At 38.9% G+C, this 24,389-nt stretch overlaps 1 protein-coding gene across 2 annotated transcripts in view; it reads left to right on the top strand.

Annotated features, from left to right (window-relative positions):
* The window catches only part of ccdc191 (coiled-coil domain containing 191), a 53,054-nt gene that overhangs the window by 9,817 nt on the left and 18,848 nt on the right, over positions 1–24,389 (top strand). The window contains exons 4-14 of one of the 2 annotated variants that reach the window (XM_072260635.1): positions 1,007–1,162; positions 2,504–2,691; positions 2,982–3,205; positions 4,001–4,169; positions 4,985–5,175; positions 12,898–13,135; positions 16,449–16,502; positions 17,148–17,638; positions 18,174–18,277; positions 19,183–19,265; positions 21,377–21,478. In XM_072260635.1, the coding sequence (XP_072116736.1) occupies positions 1,007–1,162; positions 2,504–2,691; positions 2,982–3,205; positions 4,001–4,169; positions 4,985–5,175; positions 12,898–13,135; positions 16,449–16,502; positions 17,148–17,638; positions 18,174–18,277; positions 19,183–19,265; positions 21,377–21,478 (2,000 nt within the window). The remainder of the gene's footprint in view (positions 1–1,006; positions 1,163–2,503; positions 2,692–2,981; positions 3,206–4,000; positions 4,170–4,984; positions 5,176–12,897; positions 13,136–16,448; positions 16,503–17,147; positions 17,639–18,173; positions 18,278–19,182; positions 19,266–21,376; positions 21,479–24,389) is intronic. The other variant, XM_072260636.1, reaches the window with a different exon arrangement.

Consider the following 24,389-nt stretch of genomic DNA (forward strand, 5'->3'; position numbering starts at 1 on the left):
GTCGGAGAGCGCATTGGGATCTGTGATCATCATTGTATTTTAAAATACTGTGGGAGAAAGGTAGGACTGGTTCACAAGTTAAGGTCCTAAATTAGGGCAAGGCAAATTTTAAAGGCATTTGGAACTTCCAAAAGTTCATTGGAAACGACTGTTTGTAGGTAAAGACTGCAAGTGGGAAGCTTCTAGAAATGAGGTATCGTAATTTTCCGTAATGCAAACTTGCGTCATCTACGCATATGTCAAGAAACCAGCTGCTTTAAAAAAGTTTTGTGTTAGTTTTATTTACTTGACATGAGTTCTGTGAGAGTGAGTTTTTTTCCAGTATTTCAAATTTTTGTGTAGTGGTTTATGAATATCTGTAAGGGCAAATTTCTATATGTTTGCCCTAAAAATACCCATGTTGTGGGGGTTGCCTATAATGAACTCTCATTTTCCCCAGTACTGTGAGGCTAACTGGTTTTCTCTCCCGTTTTCTCTCACATTTTGTTTTTAAATAATTAGGTTACATTTGCCCCCTCCCCCCCTTCCAGTCTGTATGCCCTGTTTCATAATAATCAGATTTGGAAATGACAACAAAAGCATTTACAGTTCACCACAATATGCAACTTAAAGTTTTTTTGTCAAAATTATTGAAATATTTGCATACCTGCATTACATTTGGTGCATATTTCAATAGCTATTAAAATTTGATGAAGCCATATCTAGTGAACCTTGGAAAATTTTATTTCAGTAAAATTGTGATTCGCATGACTTATGTTTTTTTTCATTCACAGTACATTATTAGAAAGATTGCCTTTGTCCACATTTTTCCTTTTTTTCTAGCTGAGGCCCCAATTTGACGGAATAAAATTCCATTTGCCAAAAATACTTGGATTGTTACAGAGTAGTGTGTTCTGCTTTTAGGGATTAAGTTAAATCATTTTAAAATCACGGGTAAATCGTTTGTGGAGAGAGCCCTGTGTTAGTCCATCGTAAAATGCTATTTACAGTTTCCCTTTCTATCTAGCTCAGGAGTTACTACAGGAGTGGATGAATTCCAAGCTAAGATTGGAGTTAGAATGTGAAGAAGCTGGAGAACTACAAGACAATATGAACAATTCAAAGACATTTGTATGTTCATCTGAGACGATTTCCAAAATGTCTGAATATGAAAAATTTGATGGTGAGGGTTTCTTCATTTCATTTTGAACTTTAATTTCTCAGACAGAAAGATTTAACTTGAAGTGAATGCTTCGTGTGTATAGATGACATTTCTTAGATAACGTGTGCAAAACTTTAATATTAGCTTTCACTGGCAAAAGTAAAGCCTTGGAATTGAATTAACATAAAGGGACAGTTTTTATTATAATTAACTAAATATAGTAAACACAAAAATGGAATATGATCAGGACTGTTGTAGAAGGAAAAGAAAAACTCCTCTGAAAGCAATGGCCTGTTGTGTTCCACCATGATACCAATTAAAGTTGGGGGCACGGACAAGATTGCTAATCATTCTTGGTAATTGTAATCTTCTTTGCACTTGGTAGTTCCTATAAGTTGTCAGGCTGTATCAGTGCTTGGTACAGAAACTGCACTGCAGTGGACAGGAAGGTTCTACAGTGGGTTGTTAAAACTGCCCATTGCATCATTGGAACCAGCCTACTTGCCATCAAGGACATATAGCTAGAAACGTGCTGGAAAAGGGCCAGTAACATCATGAAGGATCCCACCCACCCTGCTCTTGGACTGCTTGTGCCACTCCTAACAGGATGGAGACTACGTAGTACCCACACCAGGACAGCCCAACTCAAAAATGGTTATTTCTCCAAACAGTAAGTCTGATCAACACCTCCACCCACAACTCCACCACTGCTTTATTATTTTACTTCAGCCTAGCATCTCTTTATGGACATACAGTCAGTGTATGTTTATGAGCTATCTTACGCATTTATGATTATTGTGTATTTTTTATTATTGCTATTGTGTTCTTTATATTTTGTGTTTTCCTTTTGTGCTGCATCGAATCCAGAGTAACAATTACTTTGTTCTCTTTACACTTGTGTACAGGAAATGACATTAAGTAATCTTGATTCTTGAAAAAAATAGCCTGAATAAACACACTTGGGACATGAAATGTATTGCTCCTGATGAGAATAATTCAACTATGCAGATGCACTTTCTAAAAAGAAGCTATCATAATAAGACATTTTTGCAGATGAAAGGAAGAGGAGAAGCAACAAACAACAAAGATTGATAGAAAATGACTAAAGGAATGTTCATTTATGTTTTAAAAGACACCTCTATGAAACAATGTTTAAAAGTACAAACATTGTCAACCATGGACAAACGCAGCATATATTCTTACTCAGTTAAAAGATTTGAAAACAAGAGGAAATTACTTCCTGTCAATTAATTGTAACTTAGGCCAGTATGTTATTACATTGAGACTGGTTTTATAATCCACGTAATATATCATCTCCTCATCCAAAGTTAGTGAATATATCTGTCCATTCTGTTGCTCCAGATTTGTACAGTTACTTGGAAGAGGAGGAAGAGGAGAAAGAGATTGCTGCAACACAGGCTTTCTTACAGCAGCTGCTTGAAAAGAAATTGGAGGAGTATTGTATCCTTGATAATCTTGGGATAGAAGAGGAAAATCAACAGAAAACGCAAAAAGACCCACATTTAAGCATGGAGGCAAGACACCGACAAGTATGTACCAGGTTGCTGGGAGAGTACTTCAGTCATAATTTTGTGTTTATGTTCACTATGTAGCCAGAATGATTTGCATAATGAATAGATCAGCTTGTTTACTACTCACATTTATGGAATTAATTTCAATATTCTTTATGAACCCGTTGTCTTTGAATCTTTTTGGTGACTTGAGTTTTTGATTTCAAGTTAGACTTAACAACTAAAGATGTTTTAATAAAAATTACTTGAAACGTCTTGAGTTGAATGTGGATTCAGAGAAACTAACAATGCCAATTTGTATTTTAAAGGTGAAAGAAAATCGTCTTAAAAGGCAGGCTCAGTTGGAGCAACGGAAGCAGGAGAAAGCCATAAAGAAATTTGCTCATGCTAAAGCTCATGAACTGCTTCAGGAGGAAAATAGAAAAAAAGCTTTACAGGCTAAGAAAGAGGAAGAGCACATTAAAAAAGAGATGGTGAAGTTACGGAAAGAAATGACAGAAAAAAGATACATTATGGAAGAAGCAAAGTGGCTGTACGTAGGCAATCTGTCAAGTAACAACTGAATGGACTTTATGTAACTTTTAGAGTACTTTGAGAAGGAAAGAAGATGAAATCTTAAAAATCCTGAAATTGATTTGGTTTTGCTGATTAATTCTAACCATTAGGTTGTTATATTTTCCTCTCAAACCTACCCCTCAGACTATCTCGACAAGGGTTACTGATGAAGAACAGAAATTGGAACGTAGAACAATACAGCACAGGAACGGGCACTTTGCCCCACGGTGTTGCGCTGAACCAATTAATAATCAAATGGCCAACTAATCTAAATGGAATATAGAAATTAATATGCTCCTATGAGAAATGAGCACAAAGAATTATGATCAAGGTGTAGTTATTTTGCTTCTGTTTTTCTGTCCTCTGTTATCTTAGAGACTTAAGGACAGGAAACTAATTCCAGCACTTCAATTTTCTTTTAAAAAAAGATTTCCTTGATGTACATGTAGCTTGCTTCAAGGCTAGAATTTCACAGGGATAGGACCTAGAAAACATGGGAACTTTTTAAGTCATTTTCCAACATCAACTTGGAGGTATATCTCGGAGCGTATTAAGAATTAAAGCATGCATTAATGTGGTCACTCACAAAAAAACTTGGCACTGAATCATAAGATGATTTCGGTATGAAAGGAGACCATTAAGCCTTGGTATTGTCCTGTATTTGGGAATTATTGGATCAAGAAAAAGTGTCAAAACATTGTAGAGAAGTTTTCATAAGATATGATCAAACTAATGTCTCATAAAGGTATACCTCTTTAAAATTCATTCTCAGTGAACGAGAGCATCAAAAGAAAGAGAAAAGGCAGAAAGCCCTGCTTCAGGAGAAAGCCAAGCAGGCACTGATGGAATTGCAAGTGCAGAAGAGTCGCGAACGTTCTGAGATTGAGAATCTTCGGAAAATGCAGGAGGTTGATGCCAGGATTAAATCTTGCCAGTTACGGGTGAGATAAAATCATTAACATCAAAAAAAAAGTTATGATACATCTTAGCAATGCTAGGTTGCCTAGAGCTAAGTTGCATTATGGCAACATTATAATAATTCCAGTTAACTCAAATTACAAGTGTGTGTATTCATCTAGGGTTAATCTATTTACCGTATATTCTTCTACAGAGGATCATTTTACTCAAGACTAGTCAGTGAACTAATTCATCTATACAAAGGCTATGTTTATTTCTTTAAAAAAAACTTTTAACATTATTCACATCAACTAAGTGAGAGTTTACTCTATTCACACCTTTACACCAGGTCTCCTTTCCAGCACAAAATTAGGTTATTGTCTAACATTTTATTTTCCTACCCTGAGAGCTAAATGATTTTCTTTGTCCCACATAATATAGGTTCAATGTTGTTTCGGTGTGTGTATTATGAGGTAATTATAACTTGGGATACTTACAGGATTCAGAGTCAAAGCGCGAGTCACCTTTCACTATTTAGTTACCAGCCATGTAACGCATGTTTAGGTTAAAATCCCAGGAGTTTACAGTTCACTCTGGGTAACTCTGCCTAGTGGTAGTCCTTAACTTTCAACATGAAGTGCTGATTGATAAAGTCAAAGTTGTTGTTCTCTCTAGATATATTCTTCTCAACAGTATGACTGAACATAGTATTTTAACCTCTACTCTAAAGGTATTGTGTCCTTAAATATCTACCTAAAGTCAATCCCCTTATGAAATATAGTGATCTGGTTAGAGCTCAGTCATTTTTTAAAACCCGGTTAAACATGTCTGTGGACTAATGTTTACCATTTAAAACTAGTGTTTGCAGAAACATTTTTCAGCCTGGTATAAACTGGTTCTGGAATGCAGGATCAAAATGGGTAAAGCAAAAGCTTTGTTTGATTGGAAAAGCCAGCTTCGAATGTTCCAGGCCTGGAGAACATATACATGGGGAAAAAAGTTGGAGCAAGAAGTACAACGCACTGAGATGGAACTGCGGGAGGAAAAAAGGTAAGCAATAGGTAGAGAGTCATACTAAAATGAAATATGTATAGTTCAGATGGTACGTACCCTGTAACTGGGTTGCCAAACCAGCAGAAGTGGACCACTTAGTTGGAGTCTGGATTACTGGAACTAAGAAAGTTTTATTAAAGAAATAAGTAACACAGTACTCTAATCGTCAGGATATAAAAGCAACAGGTTGGCAATGATAAAACACACATGTACACAGAACTAGGGTAATAGGAATCAAACAAGCTCTATCGCAGTCTAGGGGTAAAATGATCAGTCTCAAGTGACGCAGAGTTCAGTTCAGCTTAGTACAGTTCGCAGTAATCACTGTTGTGCTGTTGGAGAGAGAGAGAGAGGGAGTATGCAAATCTGATTCAGACAGACCTTGATGTTCTCCGCAGTTAGCTCTCGGGCAAACCCTTTTATGTCTTCCGTGGTCACCGATTGTGACCCCTCCGTTCCGGATACGACCGTTCTTCCGCGGTGAACCCGGCACCCAGGCAAGGGCGGACACAACACACCAGATTCCCGCCGATCGTAACTTTTCACCCTGTGCGTCTATGGTCAGTTCCCGTGACCAGACCTCCAAACTCCCAACTCCCACCAACTTGTGGGGCCACACCACTTTTCCAGGGTCTCGTTATTTCGTGATCTCGTGGTGTGTGTCTTGCCTTAGCGAACCTGTTCCTTTTATCCCCCTGCTGGGGTATCACCTGTCCATCAAACTTCAAACAGTTCAGGTTCAAAGCAACCGGTCTGTCAGTACTCGGACTGGTGACTCTTTTCGTTATCTCTCTCTCCTCTCGCATTAACATTTTGAACGTTCTCCATTTGTCTCACTTATCTCTCTCATCAGCATCAATCTTCTGATAACTTGGTTTGTTGTCACACAGAAAATCACTTCTTCATTCTTCAGAGGACATATGAGTATGGATATTTTGCAAGAAAGCCTAATTAAACAAAACTGCATAATTTTTATAATCATGCATGTTGATCTTTTTTGAGCACAGCTAGTGTACAAGAATTTTCAAACTCTTAAGGATTGTTTTCAAACTCTTAGGAACTTATGCCAAAGTAAATGTTGAAATATGTCATTATTGTTATACCAGGTATTTTTTTTAATATGAATTTTATTTTCCCAATTTATTAATTGAAATCTGCAGGAAAACATTTTTTGCTGTAATAATTAACGTACCTAAGATTATAACATTACAATGTGACTGCAAGGAGCATCTGCTCTGACTAGTGTCATTACTGGTTTCCTGCTCTTACGAGTAACTGAAGGGACATTAGACCATAAGACAAAGGAGCAGAAATCGGTCATTCGGCCCATCAAGTCTGCTCCGCCATTTTATCATGAGCTGATCCATTCTCCCATTTAGTCCCACTCCCCTGCCTTCTCACCATAACCTTTGATGCCCTGGCTACTCAGATACCTATCAATCTCTGCCTTAAATACACCCAATGACTTGGCCTCCACTGCCTCCCGTGGCAACAAATTCCGCAGATTCACCACCCTCTGGCTAAAAAAAATTCTTCGCATCTCTGTTCTGAATGGGCGCCCTTCAATCCTTAATTCATGCCCTCTCGTACTAGACTCCCCCACCATGAGAAACGACTTTGCCACATCCACTCTGTCCATGCCTTTCAACGTTCGAAATGTTTCTATGTGGTCTCCCCTCATTCTTCTAAACTCCAGGGAGTACAGTCCAAGAGCGGTCAAACGTTCCTCATATGTTAACCCTCTCATTCCCAGAGTCATTCTAGTGAATCTTCTCTGAACCCTCTCCAACATCAGCACATCCTTTCTTAAATGTTTGTAGGGAGTTTGGGATTGCTGGATAAATACTGTTCTGCATTACTTATCACAGGACTGGGTATTAGATCAGGCTACTTGACTAAATAGGAAAAGTTTGCTCTCTCCCTGCTTGACATATGCACAAAATGAGATGGTCATCTCTCAGGTGCAAAGTTGCAACATTGCTAAAGCATTATAAGTAAAGGCTGTTTCAAGGAACATACCTAAAAGATCATGGATGAACCTAGAAATAATGTGTAGGAAAAGCTAATTCATGTTAAAGTCTGCTTTTACATTAGCAGGAAAATGACATAGTGACATTTTCATGAAATCTGTTCAACTTCTTATAGATTTTAAAATAGTGAGAATGTCTGAGTTGCCAGACAGAGTAGGTTCTAAGAACTTATCTGTTAGTTCAGTAGGTATATTATGTGGCGACGTTAAAAACTCTAGACTTAATTTGCATTTCTATATTATCAGAACATAAGAAGTATAAGCACATGTCATCCATTTGGCCCCTTATGTATGCTCAGGCTAAAGATATGATTATGAAATATATTTTATCTATGTGCCATACCCTGCACTAACTACATATCACTTGATTTGTTTAATATCTAAAAATCTGCCAAATGATCTCTTAAGTATACAGTGGATTCCAATTAATTGGGCCATCAGTTAACAGGGGCAGCTATTTATTTGGGACAACTCTTAAAGAACAAAAACTAATCAAGAAAATAGTCAGGATTCCTTTCATTTATTTGCAATGCAATGCCACTTAATTGTGGACAGTTTCTAACCAGCATCAGTCGCGTGCACTTGTGTAGCCATTAGACATGACACCGTGCTTAGAGTGAACAATTTAGAGTCAATTGCATGTATTTATGTTGAAAAGCAGTAATTTTTGCCACTGATAGTTGGTGAGAAGTAAGCATTAAGACAGAGAAGACAGAACAGTGCAGGACAGCACAGGAGCAGGCCTTTCAGCTCACAATGTTGTACTGAACCAGCTAAAAATCAAATCAAAAACACCCAAACACTAATCCCTCCTACCTACACAAGGTTCATATCCCTCCATCTTCCTCACATCCATGTGCCTGTCTATCAGATCTCCCCTCAGCCTCTGCTGCTTCAGAGAAAACAACCCAGCTGGGTCCAAGTGCAACGTCTCACGTTTATCCAGGTTAGACTTCTTCTGCCATTTCTCTGCCCGTATTTGCAACTGATCTATATCGTGCTGTGTTCTTTGCCAGTCTTCTACATTATCCACAGCTCCACCAATCTTGGTATCACCCACAACCTTACTACATTTTCATCCATTCATCTACATCCACCCATCTACACTTTCATCCAGGTCATTTATACATCACAATCAGCAGAGGTCCCAGCACAGACCCCTGTGGAACTCCACTAATTACAGATCTTCAACTCGAATAATTCCTTTCAACCCTCTGTCTTTTATGTGCAAACCAGTTCTGAATTCAAATAGTCAACTCCCCACAGACCTGATGCATCTTAATCTTCTGGATTAGCCTCCTGTGAGGGACTTTGTCAAATGCCTTACTAAAACCCATGTAGCCACATCCACTGCCCTACCCTCATCAATCGTTTTCGTCACCTTGTCAAAAAACTCAATCAAGTTGGCCATGCTAGCTCTCCTTAGTTAGGCCATGGGTTTCGAAATGCTCATTTATCCTACCCTGAGGAATTTTCTCCAGCAATTACTCTACAACTGACGTGATTCTCACCGGACTATAGTTTCCATGAATTTCCCTTGTTCCCTTCTTAAATACAGGAACAACGTTAATCATTTACCAGTCCTCTGGGCCTCGTCTGTGCCTAGAGAGGAGACGAAAATACTGGTCAAGGCCCCAGCAATCTCTTCTCTTGCCTCTTTGGTAAATACTGAAGCAAAGTACTCATTATGTACCTCACTCACATTCTCCACATCCAAGCAAATGTTCCTCCCCTTATCCTTGAGTGGTCCTACCCTCTCCCTAGTTATCCTCTTGCTCTTGATGTATGTATAGAATGCCTCGAGATTCACTTTAATCCTACTTGCCAAGGATTTTTCATGACCCTTCCCGGCTTTCCTAATTTCCTCCTCTAGTTCTTTGCTGGCTTCTTTGTACTCTTCACGTGTTTCATTTGATCCTAACTTCCGAAGCTTTACATATTTTTGTTTTTTCTTCTTGACTAAATTTATCACTCTTCTGGACATCCAAGGCTCTCTTATCTTTCCATCCCTGCCCTTCCTTCTAACAGGAACATATGTTTTCTCTACACCTCAGTTGTTCTTCAAACACCCTCCTCATGTCTGAACTGTTTTGCTCACTGCAGTTTCAAGCTGGGAGTGAAAATGAAATGATCTCACTTCTTCAAGTTAGGAACAAGGGAGAATTTGAAGGTATTGACAACCATCTTGAATGTTACAATGGAAGTGGAGGTTTGGAAGGTACAATTCTTGGAACGATTGTACGAAGCAGTCCATTATCTGCACCAGTGTCTGCGCTGATTTTTTTTCATTTACAGTCAATCAAAAGATGACAGCAGCATACACTAGATGAATTCCTCTGTCAATAACTGTTAGGAACTAATACGCAGGTTTTTACTACTATAACGTATTGGTAGTGTCCTAGTTTGTTCTGTATTTAATTTAGATAAATCATTTGTTACTCAGTTAAAATTAGTTTGTCTTTTTAATATCTTTTTAACTATTTACATGAAACCGGCTAATTTGGGCTAAAATGTACTGGTCCTGATATGTCTCAATTAACCAGAATCCACTGTACTTGGTGATTGAGACACTACAGGCCACCAGAATGGAGAATTCCAAAAAGTCTTCACCTTCTGGTTGGAGATTTTCTCTCTCATCTCTATCTAGAGTGGATCTTTATTTTGAGATTGTGACTCAAAGTTTCAGACACCCTAGACAGGATGTCTGTTAGAGATTTTTTCCTGAGATGGTATGTATATTTTAATTGCCCTGTGTAAGGATGGGCAGAAGCAACTGGGACACCCCTAGAGAATGTTCTACATCAGACAGTACCTAATGACTCTGCTCTTTGCCGTGGATTTCCAACATTCATTGTCCTGCCATTCCATTCAAACTTAGTTCACTGGCATCATGAAATGTGTTCCGTGTCCAGTGTGATTTCACTAGATCCCACCCCTTCCCTCCACCATTTATTCCTGCTATGACTTAAATTCCTCTAGCTTTGTCCCAATATTTGATACAGATGCCAAACTGTTGTATAGTAATTGATTTTTTAGTTTATTTCATTAGTGTAAATAATTTGTATTGGAATTGTTAACACAGTGTGTATGATTTGCATTGTGTGAACTGTATGTCATTCACTTTTCATTCATTAGAATCAGGAGCATCTATTGACCCCCTTTGATTTATTTTGTTTCTGAAGCCTGCTATGACTTCATTGCAAGCAACTTGCTTAACATTTCTGTTTCCCTGATGGTAACAATGATGCTTATATCTTGATGATGAGCAGAAGGAGGTAGAACCTAACATTGATATACTCCTTTTGTTGCTAAATGAATATCAAGCATTTATCTGTTGTTCTGAACATTTATTAATTGCATACCAAGCTAAGAAAAGTTAGCTTACAGTAGCAATTGACTGTCAGGTTAATAGATGCATTCTTTGAAGTATTGGATTTTCAACTCAGAAATAATGTTCTTCAGTTTCAAATTGACTCTGCAGTTTTTAAGCGTGGGAATTATGGTGACTTCATCAGTTAACCATTGACCAGAATGAAAAAAAAATCTGAAAATGCTGATGGACAGAAATAAAAAGAGATGAAACATTGGAAATATTCAGCAGGTCAGATCAGGCAGCATTTGTGGAACGAGAAAGAGAGAGTTGGCAGGCCTTTAACTTCTGAATTGGAAAAGTGGGGATTCAACACATCTGGAAGGAAGAGTGTGGAGAGGACAAAGATTTTCTTATATTGGTTGGAGACTAAGAGAAAATGAATTATACCTAGAGATGTTGGATAAAAGAGAAAGATAGTGGCTGGATAATTGCCATGTTGAGGGCAGAAGTAAAGGGATGAATGTAAATGAGAAAATTAACAACACTGTGCTGGAACTGTGTTTCGGAAATCTTTTTGAAACAAAAGGATATGCCAGAGATCTGGCAAAAAAAACTCAAATTAATTTGAAGTTAATGATCTTTCTTCAGAATTACAGGTCTTCTGCCAGGTTATGAGTACTTGACCTGTAGGTACTGTACATACAAATAAGCATCCAGGAGACCAGGATGCATGGGGATGGATTTGCTAGCTGCTGCAGGGCTGGAGGTAATTCCTGCCAGATTGAACAGGGTATTTCCGCATGCCTTCTCTCCAGGGCAGAATCGAGCAGAGCTGGAAACACTGAGCAGACTCACCTGCTCACTCAGTCTGCTCTTCCTGCCCCTGCTCACTCTCCTATCACAGTTAATACTGTGCTTTCCCCCACATGACACTGCTCATTTCCAACTTCTCTCCAGGACAGAGTTGAGCAGAGCAGAGCTGGAAACATTGAGCAGACTCACCTGCTCGCTCTCCCGTCACAGCTAATACCCCACACGATACTGCTCATTTCCAACCTGAGGTGCCAAACCATTCTCAGGAATGAAACCCTGTTATAACCTGGTAACCTCCTGAAGACAGTTCTAAAACTAAATGGAAAGTCTGGTTATCTGAAGTAGTGCTGCTCTTCGAGTTTGTGTAGGATCCATTAAAACAGTGAAAGAAGCCAAGGACGAAGGGTCAGGGTGAGATAGAGAACTAAAATGCCATGCTCGTTGTTGATCTTAGGGGCAGAATGGAGATCTTCTGCAATGCTCACGTGAGTACCTAACCCAGTAACCTGAATCAAAAGCACAAGTCATCACTGTGTTACCTGGAAGGAGCATTTGAATCCCTGGATGAAGGGAAGAATGAAAGGATAAATATCACATCATCTCCAGCCTTTGAATGGGAACGTGTCATATAATGTTAGTATTTGTACAGATGGAAAATTGAAGCACCAGCTTGAGGAGAGGGCAGCCTCTTTGGAATGGTGATAAGAAAGGAGGAGTGGAAGACCTGTCTGGCAGGATAATATCATTGAAGATGGCAGGAATTGCAGAGAAGGCTGATCTGTTGCATATGGAGGTTCATAGATGGTTGGATAATGGGTAAAAGCAGAAGAAGGGAAAATGGAAAAGAAAAAGTTGAGAGACTGGTGTCAGCTGCGTCATGGATGTGGTGTTGGACAAAAAGAAAAGGAGCAGAACCAAGATTGTAAGAAATAAGTTCTGTTCAGTGCTGACAGGTTCACCAGCACAGTGTTCATATGGAAGTAATAGTTTTGTACAGTTGAGGGTTGAGTCTGGAGGCTATGGAGGGAGGATTTCTCAAGATAGAGAGGTCATGCAGTGGTCTGATCATGCTGGAATCATGGTTCAAGAAGAGGAATGAGTGAGAGATGGAGAACTAGCATTTCAGCCTCTCTGAAACAGAGGTTGGTTTGCCAAATTGAGTAAAGCTGCCTTCAGCAGATTTGATGATAGTGTTAAGTTGGTCCAAAGTGAGCAGAGGGCAGGGGTGGGTGGGGTTAGGGAGTAAGTGCAGCAGAACATTTGGCTCCTATTAGAAGCTGTGGCTGTGTGAATTTATAGTTGGAAAATATTGCAGAAATCATTCTCCAAATTATTAAATAACCTGAATCGCTATTTTTTGAAGAGCAAAATATAAGAGTCAATTTCTTTTTAGCGGTATGCTGACAAATATCTCAATTGTTACAACGTTGTCATTAGGATGTCTCCAAATGATTTGGTGATAAGATGACATATTCATTATGGTACATTTACAGTTATTTTGTTTCTGTAACTATATTAAATACTTTTGAAATTAATACAACTGAAACACCATTTCTGTACGCAGGAAGAAACAACTGGCAACAGAATGTAATCGGAAATACAGGCTCAGGTACTGCTTCACTCATTGGCTATTATGGTGCAAAGCAGAAAAAGAAAAAAGAGAATTGGAGGCACGAAAAGAGGAGACCAAGCAAAAAATGGCAGCACTATTGGATTCAGCCTCTTCTGGGAAATTGTCAGCAGTTTCCAGAGCATCAAGAATTGAATGTGAGATGCAGCAAGTTGTTCCAGCTCAGTATGTGGTAAGTGGGGCTGAAATGATCATTTAAATTTCATAGATGTGCAGAGTATTTTGATATAAATTGAACTATATATCAAAGTCGAGTTTATGGTCATATGCACAGTTACAATGAAAAAATTACTTGCAGCAGCATCACAGGCATATAGCATCAAGTCGTACATTCTCCTCACTGCTGCCATCACAAAGAAGGTACAGGAGCCTCAGGACTTGCACTACCAGATTCAGGAACAGTGACTACCCCTCAACCATCAGGCTCTTGAACCAGAGCAGATAACTTCACTCAGCTTCACTTGCCCCCATCATTGAAACGTTCCCACAACCTATGGACTCACTTCAAGGACTCTTATCTCATATTCTTGACATTTATTGCTTATTTATTATTATTATTATTCCTTTTTTCTTTTTGGTTTTGCACACTGGTTATACACACAGTCGATGAGGTCTTTCATTGGTTATGGTTATTGGATTTATTGAGTATGCCCACAAGAAAATGAATCTCAGGGTTGTATATGGTGACATATATGCACTTTTTGATAATAAATTTACCTCGAACTTTGAACAGAGCATCATATAAGCAGCATTTACAAAAAATATATAAATTTAAACTACACTCTTTTTCTACAAGAACACAATTTAAACAAAAAGACACAGTTCATTTTTGTGTAATGTGATCAAAGTGGTTAAATGTATAGTGTTTCCTTAAAAATGAAGTAGAATTGCAGTTTATACTTGGCCAAATAACTGATAAAATTAAATAACAGCCAGTTAACTTATTATGCGACTATTTACATAAAACCTGTATGTTATATATTGCACACAACAAACTGAAAGGATCTTGAGCCAAGATTTTTGTATTCTAATGGACAGAAATACTAAACAACCGTCTCTTAAACTCTTGTGTCAAATAGTTAGCAGCAAGTCACCATTATTAATTCTAGTATCATCAAGCACAATGGATGGCCAGTGCTTAAGTACACAAGGTGTTTGTGCTCTTTAATGTAACTAAAATGGAAGTAAATAATAAACCATATTTACTCCTCAGCGAAGGAGAAGGATGATGTTCGTACCCATTCAGTTTCATTCTCATTCTCATTGCTTTGCTCTAGGCAACACAGTTACTCCTAAACTGGACAGTTTAAAACAAGATGGCCCCAAGCCTACATACCTTCTGCTATTAGTTCACAAGAAGACAAAGTAAGAAAAGAAGTAGTCCATCAGGCCGTTCAAGCCTGTCCTGCTTTTTAATATCATGGATGTCTGCTCTAGCCTCAACTCCTCTACAGTACCATTTCTCCAATCACACTGCCTTAATCTGTCAAATATTTATCCATCTCCATTTTAAGTACTTCTATTGATCCAGATTCCACCACCTACCAGGCAGAAAGTTCTAGAGATTCACCACGCTCTGCAGACGACATTTCTTAGTACCTCAATTTTAAATTAGCAACCCTTTATCTTGTTATTTCTCTTGTTCAAGACTGGGTTATTTTCAATAGTGGGACAATGCCTACTCGGTCAAGCCCTTTTAAGATCTTATAAATTTGACTATGGTCACTCTTATTCTTTTAAACTCCAAAAGATACAAGCCCAAACTATTTAATTGCTTTTGGTAGACATCTCTCTCATCCCAGAATCAGCCAGGGAAATCTCCCTCGTACTGCCTCCAAGGTTACTGTTGATTTTAGGTAAAGGGGCAAAACTATACATAGTATTCCAAGTGAGGCATCACCAACTTTCTGTTTAATTGCAACAAAATTCCCTATTTTTAATCGTCAACTGTACTTTTTTCCATAAATGCTGACTCCCTCCCTATTTTTAAATTTCAGCCCCTTTGCAATGGTGGCCAAAATATGAACACTTGCAGACCAAAACTGATCCCTGTGGTACTTCTGTTGGAAATTATTCCATTTATTTCAACTTTATTTCCTATAAGATAGTCAGTTTTCAATCAATTCTAACATACTTCCTCCAATATCATGAGCTTTTATGCAACAGCCTGTTATGTGACACCTTGTCAAATGCCTTTTGAAATCTAATAGCACTACATCTACAGTTTCTACTCTACAAACTCTCTAATCAGACCCTCAAAAGATTCAAGCCAATGTGTCAAACTTGATTTCTCTTTCTTAAAACAACATTGATCAGGTTTGAATATTGAGCCATCAGTTAATCGGGGCAGCCGCTTACTTGTGACAACTCCTAATTGATAATATAGTCGGATTCCCTTTGTTTATTTGGGACACTATGCCACTTAATTGGGGCAGGAGACCTGCTGCACACTTTCTAACTAGTGCCAGTCACTTGCACTTGCTTGGCTGATAGATACACTCTGTGCCTCAGGCGAACAGTCTGTTGCATGTGTTTCTGTTCAAAAAGCAATGATTTTTGTCACTGATAGTTGGTGAGAAATAGCAGGAAGGCAACTCAGGAATGTTTTTCTCATTCCAGTTTCAAGCATTCAGGGTTGGAGATGCAAGAGACGGCCAGGAGTGTAAATGAAATGATTTTGCTACTCCAACAAGTTAAAAGTACGAAGAAGTTAAAAAATACTGAATTTTTCATAGTTTCTATTGTGAGGGTAACATCTTAAATGTTACAATGAAAATGAAGATTTGGAGCATGCAATTGTCGAAAGCATTGTATGAAGTCAGTCCATTATCTGCATTAGGCATTTGCACTGATTTTGCTCATTTACAGTCAAAAAAATGAGTCGATGTTAGAAACTAATACACATTTTTATAGTACTGCGGTAGTGTTGATAGTGTTGTAATTTGTTCTGTATTTCATTTAAATACATTATTTGTTACTCAGTTCTCTTTTTTATACCTTATTAACTATTTCCATTAAACTTCAGCTAATTGTGGCAGATGCTTAATTGGTCTAAATGTATTTGTCCTGATGTGTCCCAATTAACCAGAATCCACTGTATTCATCTTTCCAAAATGAACAGCTATTTCCTCATTGATTATTGACTACAGCATTTGTCAATAATAGCTGTTAATCTAACTGGTCTTTCTCTATTTTTGACCAAGGAAGTCACATTAATTGTTTTCCAGTCTTTTGGTACCCTCCCAGAGTACAGCAGGTTGTGAAAAAATTCGATCAGTGGGGTCCACAATCTCTGCAGCCACTTTCTTTAAAATTCAAGCATGCAGTCCATCGGGTCCCAGCGACCTGTCTGCCTTTGGTTTCTTTAATAACCCTTGTAATTGGGATTTTTGTATGTTATTTGAAGTTAGTGCATGTGATATCCTAGGGATGCCTTCCTTGATGAAGATTGCTGCAAAAATTTATTCAGCATATTTGCGTTTCAGAAGGCTCAAGAGAAAAATCCTGGGAACTACAGACCAGTGGGCCTAACATTAATGGTAAATTATTAAAGAGGATTCTGAGAGACAGCATCTACATTCTTTTGGTAAAGCAAGGATTGATTGAGAACAGATAGCATGACGTTGTAGGTGGGAAATTGTGTCTCATGACTGTCTTTGAATTTTTTAACATGGTGATCAGGAAGATAGATGAGGGAAGTGCAGCAGGTATCCACATGGATTTTAGCGAAGCCTCTGATAAGATACTACATGGTAGGCCTGTCTGGAAAGTTAGATCACATGGAATCCAGAGTGAACTAACCAAACTGGATCCAAAATTGGTTTGATGGTGGGAGAAGAGGAATATAAGTCCAGAGGATTGTTTTTCAGACTAAAGGCCGTGACTGGTGGAATATTGCAGAGACTATTGTTGGATCTATTGCTGTTTATAATATTTATAAATGATTTTGAATGTGAAGGTACAAGAAAAGGTGTGCTGGCATTGGAGAGGGTCCAGAGGAGGTTTACATTTTTTAGCTCTGGGTCTGTACTCGCTGGAATTTATAAGGATGAGGGGGAATCTTCTTGAAACCTTCTGAATGTTGAAAGGCCTAGACAGAGTAGATGTGGAAAGGATGTTTGAAAATGTTTGAAAGACTGATTAAATTTACTGTAGAAGTTTATATTTTACATTATTTCAAACAGAAATCTCAGGTGATGATGAAGAAACAAGATCCTTCTCCAGTGACAGATGACAGCAAAGCTCATCAACTTACAGCTGCAGGACCAAAATTTGCTTGGCAGGTTACCCACCAGCATGCAGCACTAAACTCAGAGGATGTAACACGTCTGCAAAATAGGAGTAAAATCTCAGGTGCGGATCTTGAACATCATAAGCCCAATTTTGGCAGTACTGGGAAGGTAATTCAGGACAACTTTAAACATCGCCATGCATTCCAACGGCAAGTCATTGAGGATCAAAAAAAGCTACTTCAGGAAAAACAGAAAATCATTGAAGAACTGCAGGAGAAGCAACAGTTAACAATCCTACAGCAAGAGGCAAAATTAGCTTCGGCCATCACCACTGCAGTTGTTAATGCAACACAAAAGATGCACGTTGAGCCACATACTCATGCTAGAAGACCCGCTGGAAATGTGCAACTTGAAACGACAGACGCTACTGAGCATAAATTCAAGTAATGTGACATTCCTCTTCACTTATTTTCTTTTTTTTTCAAAAGACTAGGTGATATTGTGGAATTTGAGTTTGGTTAATCAAAAACAAAGTATTTTGTAATTAAAACAAGATATTAATAACGATTATGAAGCTATGGGATTGTCAAAAAATCCCAAGTGGTTCACTTAAATCTGGTTAAGAAATCTGCCATTCTTGCTAATTCTCATTGATGTTTGACCCTGGAAAGGTTTTGTAATTCCTTTGTTGTCGCTGGGTATAAATCCTGTAAATTGTACACTATTGTAGGTACTTGACAATGGCAGTTCAAGTTGGTTTACTAACACCGTCTCAAGGATAGTTAGAGATTAACAATACCCACATCCCAAAAGGAGGGGAAACAAACTAAATCTTGCAAGAAATGACCACTTCTGAAAATATGTCCTTTTCTTAAATTCCTGATCATCTATTAAGATTTTAGAAAGAAGCTGAGAAGAATCTGTGCATATGTATAAAAAGTGACATTGATAATGTTATTTGATTTTATTCTCCTACAGATCAAATTGTCCTTCATTAGCTGAGAAATCCAATTGTTCCACAAGCAGTACCAATTGTAGCAAAACCAATCATAACTTGATTTCACCTCATCCGATCGTCAAGGGTATGCAGTCATGCTTTTATTGCTGGTTATTTAGTGGTTCAAGTAACATTGCTGTATATTTTGTTTGTGTGTTTCTGCTCTATTTCCCCTGTAAAGCTGGTTGTGCAATTATGGCATAATCAAACCTGTTGTTCTCTGCTTTCATCTTATTTGTGTATGCTTGGGGTTATTAAGTTGACCAATATCCAAACTAGGCACATATTTTCATGAATCAGTTATCGGTCCATTTAAAATTGATATCCATACATGAAACCAAGTGAAAGAGAAGGCATTTTTAGTTTATACCCCTGAATGCTGTCTTTATATATATTCAAGTTGGAGGTTGATAGAATCTCGATTGGTCTGGGCATGAAGGGATGCGGAGAGAAGGCAGGAGATTGAGCCTGAGAGGAAAATTGGATCAGCCATGGTGAAGTGGCAGAGCAGATTCAATGGGCCAAGTGGCCTAATTCTGCTCCGCAGAATGGTCTTATAACAGTGGACAAGCACATTCATGGTTGGTGATAAGAGTGGGCATTGAGCTTTGTATGGTATTTGGTTTAGCCATTAATTGGTCTTTGAATAATTTCTTCTCTTCCATTGAGTGGCTATATATACAGTATGGCCATTATACAATTAAAAGGCAATGTTGATAGGGGAGAGGGCAAGTTAGGAGGCATCACTGGTGGGATTAGGATTTGTGTTCAAAAGGTGCACTGATCAGCAAATAAACTGTAGTTGTATAATTTTAGTATTTTTTGACAAAGACTAATACTGCGCACTAAATTGGTGATGCTTTCTTACATGATCCTAGAAATTGTATTGCATGAAATGACCAGTTATACTGGTGACCATTGAATAATTAATACAAAGCTATCCATTTGCTTGCTAATTCTTAAAAAAAAACAATTTGAATATTTTTTCAGCAATGGAGGAGCGAGCAAGGCAGCGCATGGCAAAAAGAAAAGAGTTGGAAGAGATCAAAAGAAAAAAGGAAGAAGAGAAACTTGTGGGTTTAAACATTGTTTTATTTTCCTGCTTTATCATTTAATGTAATCCGATGCTTAATGACATCAAACTGGCCTGTGTTCTGGATGATAGTTAACCCTTAAGCAGATTATCTCTTCATTATCCATGTGAACTTTTTAGATGCTTGCTGTAAGCAAAATGGCATATTTCCCCTTGTGACAGCATTGTCTGCTTTTCAAAAATACACATTTAACTACTTTTTGAGGTGGCCTGGGACATTGAAAGGTGCTGTGTAAATGTAGTATTTCCTACACTTCCTCTCTAAATTCACTTTCTAACTAACAAGAAAATCAAGAAAATGTTCACACTTAATGATTAAGTGTGTTGATGCTGTATTTAATAAAAACAGACTAGGAGGAAAATAAGCACCTCAGATGTTAGACCTCGCAACTTTCTCCCTCTTGCTGTCCTGTAATGATGGTTGGGATTCTCACATTTGCTCTCATTCACACCACGTGTTAAACTATAGGACATAGGCCATTTGGGCCATCTGGTCTGCTCCACCATTGGATCATGGGTAATTTATCTTCCCTCTCAACCACTTTCTTCTGCCTTCTCCCTGTAATCGAGAACCTATCATCTCCTCTTTAAATATACCTGATAACTTGGCCTCCACAGCCGTCCATGCCAATGAATTCCTCAGATTCAGCACTCTCTGATTGAAGAAATTCCTCCTCATCTCTGTTCTAAAGGGAAATCCTTCTATTCTGAGGACCTGGAGTCATCAAACGCTCCTCATATGTTAACCTTTTCATTCCTGGGTCATTCTTTTTAAGCCTCCTCTGGACCCCCTTCAATGCCAGCACATCCTTCCTTAGCTTATGGACCCCAAAACTCCTCACAATATTTAAAATGTGGTCTGATCAGCACATTATAAAGACTCAGAATTTCATCCATGCTTTTATATTCTAGTCTTCTACAAAAGAATGTCCACATTGTATTCACCTTCCTTATTACCCACTTATCCACCTTTGGTCCCCACCTGGTGCTCAGCTCTCACCTGTGGCTCCAAGTAGCTGCAACACACGCAGCGGCCACACCCTGGTAAACCATCTCGGCAGACGGGCCAAACCAGGTGAGGGTAGCCGATGGGTCTTCAACCCTCGATGAGGTAGAGGATCTGCCTATCCCAGTGCATGAAGTCTGGCCCTGGCGGATGGAGCGGAGGAGACCGATTAATGGTCCAACGGTCAAGAAGGCAGGCGAGCAGGTGTTGGTGGAGCGCTAAGAGCATGACGAGGCACTCAGACGTCCTGGTCATCCACTGCAAGGGGTGGTGATCTCTTTAAACTCACCCGGCAGAAGGCAAAGGCAAACCACTGCTGTCACCTGCCGAGTACATGATTTCCCAATACGTCAGAGCGGCGTGGAGGGAGATTGTCCGCCGACTGGAATTTCCAGATGCGACCTAAAGCAAGCGAGCGATTACCCACTCAATTTGCAAATTAACCTTTATGGAATCCTGCATGAGGACTCCCAAGTTCTTTTGCACCTTTGACCTTTGAATTTTCTCCCTGTTTAGAAAACAGCCTACATCTTCATTCCTTCTACCAGAGTGCATGACCATCCCCTTCCCTGCATAATATTCCATCTGCCACTAGTTTGCTCATTCTCATAATCGTCCTTCGAAGACTCTCTGCTTCCTCAGCAGTACCTGCCCCTACCACCTATCCTTGTATTGTTGCAAACTTGGTCACAAAGCCAGTAACATCCAGATCAGTGAAAAGTTGCACACTCAACACCTACCCTTGCAGAACACCGGTCACCGGTCAACCAGAAAAGGCATCCTTTATCCCCACTCTTTACTTTCAGCCAATCAGCCAGTCTTCTATCCATGCTAGTTTCATTCCTGTAATACCATGGTCTTCTATCTCATGTGACACGTTGTCAAAGGCCTTCTGAAAATCCAAGTAAACAACATTCACTGACTCTCCTTTGTCTATCCTGCCAGTTATTTCCTCAAACAGTGCAAGTGGCAACAGCAGCATTAAATTGTGACATTTTAAAATAGCATTTCTGTGTGGAATAATGTTTGAATTGCTGTGGACTGTGTGGTATTGAAGAATATTTTGTATTTATGTTTGCCTGAAGGCACAGTTGAGAGCTGAAGAGGAAGAGCGACGAACGCAGCAGGAAGCTGAGAAACGGGCATTGTTAGAAAAGAAGCGCGAGGAGAAAAGATTACAGAGACAGGTACAAATTTGCAAACTGATGCTAAACAGTGTAGCTTGGAAGTTGTTGACAATTTGCTAAGTATTTTTTTCTCTTTTTGGATTTTGAATACAGTGGATTCTGGTTAGTAGGTTAAGTGGTTGCCCTAATTAGCCTAAGTTTCATGGAATCAAAAGGTGTTTAAAAAAAAAGACTGACTACCATTTAACTGAGTAATGAATTATGTATTTAAATGAAATACAGAACAAATTAGAACACTACCAATACCTCTAAAATACTCTAAAACTATGTCTAAGTTCTTAATAGTTATCGATGGAGGAATTTGTCTGCCATATTCTGTTGATTCACTGTAAATGAACACATAAGGTTGTTATAGCCGGGGGTGTTAATGGGGACAAGCTCCCACTACCTATTAAATGCTCCCAATGGCGTACACCTCAAATAGCCTCTGACAACCAACTCCAGTTCCCGGTCTTCATGTGTGGCTTAGCTACTAAACCCAGCAAAACGGTTTCTACTGACAGGAGAAGGGGCACTGGCGGGATACTGGCACCTTAAAACCAGTCGCTTTGGGCAGATGGGGCTTGTCTAGGAGAAGGTTGGCAGCTCATCTAGGAGAAGGAAAACTGATCTTAAACCTCTGCTGCCTTGCAGCTATACCCACTCATGGGGAAGTGCTTCAGGAGTAAACCCCAAGAGATAATCCGGAACTGAAGTCCATAATGTTGTCCTATGTTGGGTTCAATGCTGACTGGCAACTCCTGCAATGCTGTTGATGCGAAACAGTATCGGTCTCTGCTGCTCCTTTGGGTTTATCAGATGCGTGGAGAGGGGGAGCTTGCTACATGGGAACAGCTTGCTCCCCATATCGTACTGCCCAGGCTTGTGTATCTAGACAGCTGGGATGCAATATCCATGTTCAGGAGGCCCTCACCTCACAAATGAACAAAATCAGCACAGACACCTCGTACAGATAATAAACTGCCTCCGTACAATGTCTTAGATGATTGCATCCTCCAGATTCTTCACTTTCATTGTAACATTCAAGATGATTGTCAGTATCTTCATAGTTTCTAACTTGCTGAAGTACTGAAGTCATTTCATTTTCACTCCCAGGCAGTTCTGGCATTTCCAAGCCTGAATGCTTGAAACCACAGTGAGCAAAACGGTTCTGAATTGTCTTACTGCTTATTTGTTGGCAACTATCAGTAACAAAAATCTCTGTTTTTTGAGCACAAAAACATGCAACTGACGCTATTTAAAAACTTACTGTTGTAAGCACAGTGTAGTGTCTAACAGCTATGACCGACGCTAGTTAAAAACCGTTTGGCACTGTTTGCCTCCTGCCCCAATTAAGTGGCATAGTGTTCCAAATAAACAAAGTAAATCCTGGTTATTTTCTTTATTTAGCTTTTGTTCTTTAAGAAATGTCCCAAATAAATGGCTGCCCCAATAAACCAGTGGGCCAATTATTCAGAATCCATTTATAAAACAATTATTGTAAGCATTATTTATCCCAAATTAAAATGTTTGAGTTTTATTTATATCAACTCAATTTGTGCATAAATTGAAGGAGAGGAGCCATGTACCTCATTAAAGTTTGTGTTTGTAAAGAGGAAAGTGTAGTTCTTAGAAGTAATGCACTGTTGCCATTGGATCTTTCAAATGTGGGATACACACTGTAGGTGTCTACAATAGACTGATAGGCATGTGTTTTCCTGACTTTGTGCTCATTTTGTTCACTGGCCAACAGAACTAATCAAACTGTAAACTCTTTAAAGACTCATAGTTCATTTAACACACATCTGAATGTGCATTTGAATCACCAAGGCATTGAAAGCCAATTGCTGATTAAAGGGATTGAGTAGATGCATCATTTATGGTCTGCATGGATGAGGTGGACTGAATGGCTTGTTACTAGCAGTCTGGTGAACTGTTAAACATGGTGCCCTATTACACTGCAATTAAACTGAATCTTTTATGTCGTGTAAGCATTTTGAGATACATCTTTGTTTATTGCTCTTTAGAGTAAAGTGTCTAACCATATTCAATGAAACAGTATCAAAAGTGTTTTAGTAAATCAACTGTATTTACATTAAAGCCTCTACATTAAACTCTCTAATTATAGTCAATATGAAATCATAAAACTGCATGACAGAGTACTTGAGGAAGTGACCATCGAAATACTGGATACATTGGTAGTTATTTTCCAGCATTCTTTGGATTATAGCCTTGTAACATAACCTCACTATTTGAAAAACAGGGAATTGTAGAACAGCTAGCTTGACGGAATTTAAGATGTAATAGTGGAGTCTTTATAAAACAGTGACAGGACAGGATCAGTCAGACACAGGTGCGCCAGAAGGCTGTGTACTTAGCTCCCTGCTTTACTCTATTTGTACAATTCTGCAGCTGAGTACAGCTCCAATGCTGCATTTAAGTTTGTTGACACCACCACTTACTGTTTATTACTCGCCAATTATCAGTGACAAAAATCACTGCATTTTGAATATAAACACACACATGATGCTAGTTAAAACTGTTCACTGTGTATTGCCTAATGGCCACAAAACATGCATGTGACTGATGTTAGTTAGAAAGTGTTTGGCAACAGTCTGCTGCCCCAGTTAAGCAGCATTATGTCCCAAATAAATGGATGGAATCCCGGCCCTTTTCTCGACTAGTTTTTGTTCTTTGTCCTTAATGACTAAGATGAACAATGAAATGCTGTCTCCAAACATGTAAACAGTGTAAAGCTGTGATATGGAGATGCTCCATCGTGATTTGGACAGGCTGAATGAATGAGCAAATGCATAGCAGATGTGCTATCATGTGGATAAATGTGAGATTGTTTATTTTGGTGGCAATTGGGGGTAGGATATTATCCGAAGGGTGACAGATTAGTAAAGAGAGTGGTGCAATGAGGCCTGGG

The sequence above is a fragment of the Mobula birostris genome, chromosome 6 (assembly GCF_030028105.1).
Source record: "Mobula birostris isolate sMobBir1 chromosome 6, sMobBir1.hap1, whole genome shotgun sequence".
Taxonomy (NCBI): Eukaryota; Metazoa; Chordata; class Chondrichthyes; order Myliobatiformes; family Myliobatidae; genus Mobula; species Mobula birostris.